General features: G+C 51.3%; 1 protein-coding gene across 1 annotated transcript; it reads right to left on the bottom strand.

Moving 5' to 3' along the window:
* Positions 1 to 1,002: 1,002 nt before the first annotated feature.
* Positions 1,003 to 1,488, bottom strand: LOC138355680 (formin-2-like). Its single transcript, XM_069311004.1, has one exon. The coding sequence runs from the start codon at positions 1,486 to 1,488 to the stop codon at positions 1,003 to 1,005; it is 486 nt and encodes a 161-aa protein (XP_069167105.1).
* Between the last annotated feature and the right edge of the window lie 993 nt (positions 1,489 to 2,481).

The raw sequence follows: 2,481 nt of genomic DNA, 5'->3' as shown, positions 1-2,481 counted from the left end.
GGTAGAGCATTAAGTCCAATATCAAAAGCACTCGGCGAAGAATTATGTTCAGCATCAGGAGAGGTTAGCGGACCATTATGTCCAGCATCAAGAGCGGTCGGTGGAGCATTATATCCAGCTTTAGGAGCAGTCGGAGAAGCATTATTTCCAGCATCCGGAGTGGTCGGCGCGTATTATGTCCAGCATCAGGAGCGTTCAGCGGAGCATTATGTCCAGCATTAAGAGCGGTCTGCGGAGCATTAAGTCCAGCATCAGGAGCGGTCGACGGATCATTAAGTTCACCATCAGGAGCGGTCGGCGGAGCATTATTTCCATCATCAAGAATGGTCTGCGGAGCATTAAGTCTAGCATCAGGGGGGGTCGGTGGAGCATTATGTCCAGCATCAAGAGCAGTCGGCAGAGCATTATGTCCAGCATCAGGAGTGGTCGGTGGAGCATTATGTACAGCATTAGGAGCGGTCGGTGGAGCATTATTTCCAGCATCAAGAAAGGTCGGTGGAGCATTATGTCTAGCATCAGGAGTGGGCGATAGAGCACTATACCCAGCATCAGGAGCAGTCGGTGGAGCATTAAGTCCAGCATCACGAGCGGTCGGTGGACCATTATGTCCAGCATCAAAAGTGGTCAGTGTAGCATTATGTCCAAAATCAGGAGCAGTCGGCGGAGCATTATGTTCAGCATCAGGAGCAATCGGCATAGCATTAAGTCCAGCATCAGGAGCGGTCGGTGGAGGATTATGTCCAACATCAGGAGCGGTCGGTGTTCAATTATGTCCAGCAACAGGAGCGGTCGGCGGAGCAATATGTCCAGTAATAGAAGTGGTCAGCGGAGTTTTATGTCCAGCATCAGGAGTGGTTTGTGGAGCATTATATCCAGCATCATAAGTGGTCAGCGGAGCATTATGTCCAGCATCGTAAGTGGTCAGCGGAGCATTATGTTCAGCATCAGGACCGGTCTGCAAGCATAATGTCGAGCATCAGGTGCGGTCAGCGGGTCATTATGTCAGCCATCAAGAGCGGTCGGCGGAGCATTATGTCCAGCATTAGAAGCGGTTGGCGGAGCATTATGTCCAGCATCAAGAGCGGTCAACGGAGCATTATGTCCAGCATCAGAAACGGTCAGTGGAGCATTAAGTCCAGCATCAGGAGCGGTCGACGGATCATTAAGTCCACCATCAGGAGCGGTCGGCGGAGCATTATGTTCAGCATCAGGAGCAGTCGTCATAGCATTAAGTCCAGCATCAGGAGCGGTCGGTGGAGCATTATGTCCAACATCAGGAGCGGTCGGTGGAGCATTATGTCCACAATCAGGTGCGGTCGGTGGAGCGTTATGTTCAGCATCAGGAAAGGTCGGCAAAGCATTATGTCCAGCATTAGGAGCGGTCGGCAAAGCATTATGTCCAGCATCTGGAGTGGTCGGTGGAGCATTATGTCCACATTCAGGTGCGGTCGGCAGAGCGTTATGTTCAGCATCAGGAGCAGTCGGCATAGCTCCGCAGTCGGTGGAGCATTATTTCCAGCATCAAGAATGTTCTGCGGAGCATTAAGTCTAGCATCAGGGGTGGTCGGTGGAGAATTAATTTCATTCATCAAGAGCAGTCGGCAGAGCATTATGTCCAGCATCAGGTGCGGTCGGCGAAGCAATATGTCCAGCATCAAGAAAGGTCAGTGGACAATTATATCCAGAATCAGGAGCAATCGGCGCAGTATTACGTTCGGCATCAGGAGCGGTCCGTGGAGCATTATGTCCAGCATTAGAGGTCGTGAATGGAGCATTATGTCCAGCGTCAGTAACGGTTGGCGGAGCATAATGCTCAGCATCAGGAGAGGTCGGCGGAGCATTATGTCCTGCATTAGAAGTGGTCAGCGGAGCATTATGTCCAGCATCAGGAGTGGTTAGTGGAGCATTACGTCCAGCTTCATAAGTGGTCAGCGGAGCATTATGTCCAGCATCAGGATCGCTCGGCGGAGCATTATGTCCAGTACCAGGAGTGCTTATCAGAGTATTTTGTTCAGCATTAGTAGCGGTCGGCGAGAATAATGTCCAGCATTAGGAGCGGTCGGTGGAGCATTATGTCCAGAATCAATTGCAATCGATGGACCATTAGTCCAGCATCATGAGCGGGCGGCAGACCATTATGCCCAGCATCAAGAGCGGTGGCGGACCATTATGTCCAGCATCAAGAGCAGGCGGCAGAGCATTATGTCCAGTTTCAGGAGCAGTCAGCTGAGCATTAAGTCCAGCATCAGGAGCCGTCGGTGGAGCATTACGTCCAACATCAGAAGCGGTCGGTGTTCAATTATGTCCAGCATCAGGAGCTGTCGGCGGAGCAATATGTCCAGCATTAGAAGTGGTCAGCGAAGCTTTATGTCCAGCGTCATTAGCAGTAAGTGAAGCATTTTGATCCGCATGAGGAGCTGTCAGCTGAGCATTATGTCCAGCATTAAGAGCGGTCAGCGAGAATAATGTCCAGCATCAGGA

This window comes from Procambarus clarkii, chromosome 68 (assembly GCF_040958095.1).
Source record: "Procambarus clarkii isolate CNS0578487 chromosome 68, FALCON_Pclarkii_2.0, whole genome shotgun sequence".
Classification (NCBI taxonomy): domain Eukaryota; kingdom Metazoa; phylum Arthropoda; class Malacostraca; order Decapoda; family Cambaridae; genus Procambarus; species Procambarus clarkii.
The sequence above is the reverse complement of the archived record's forward strand: the minus strand, read 5'-3'. Positions and strand labels throughout refer to the sequence as shown.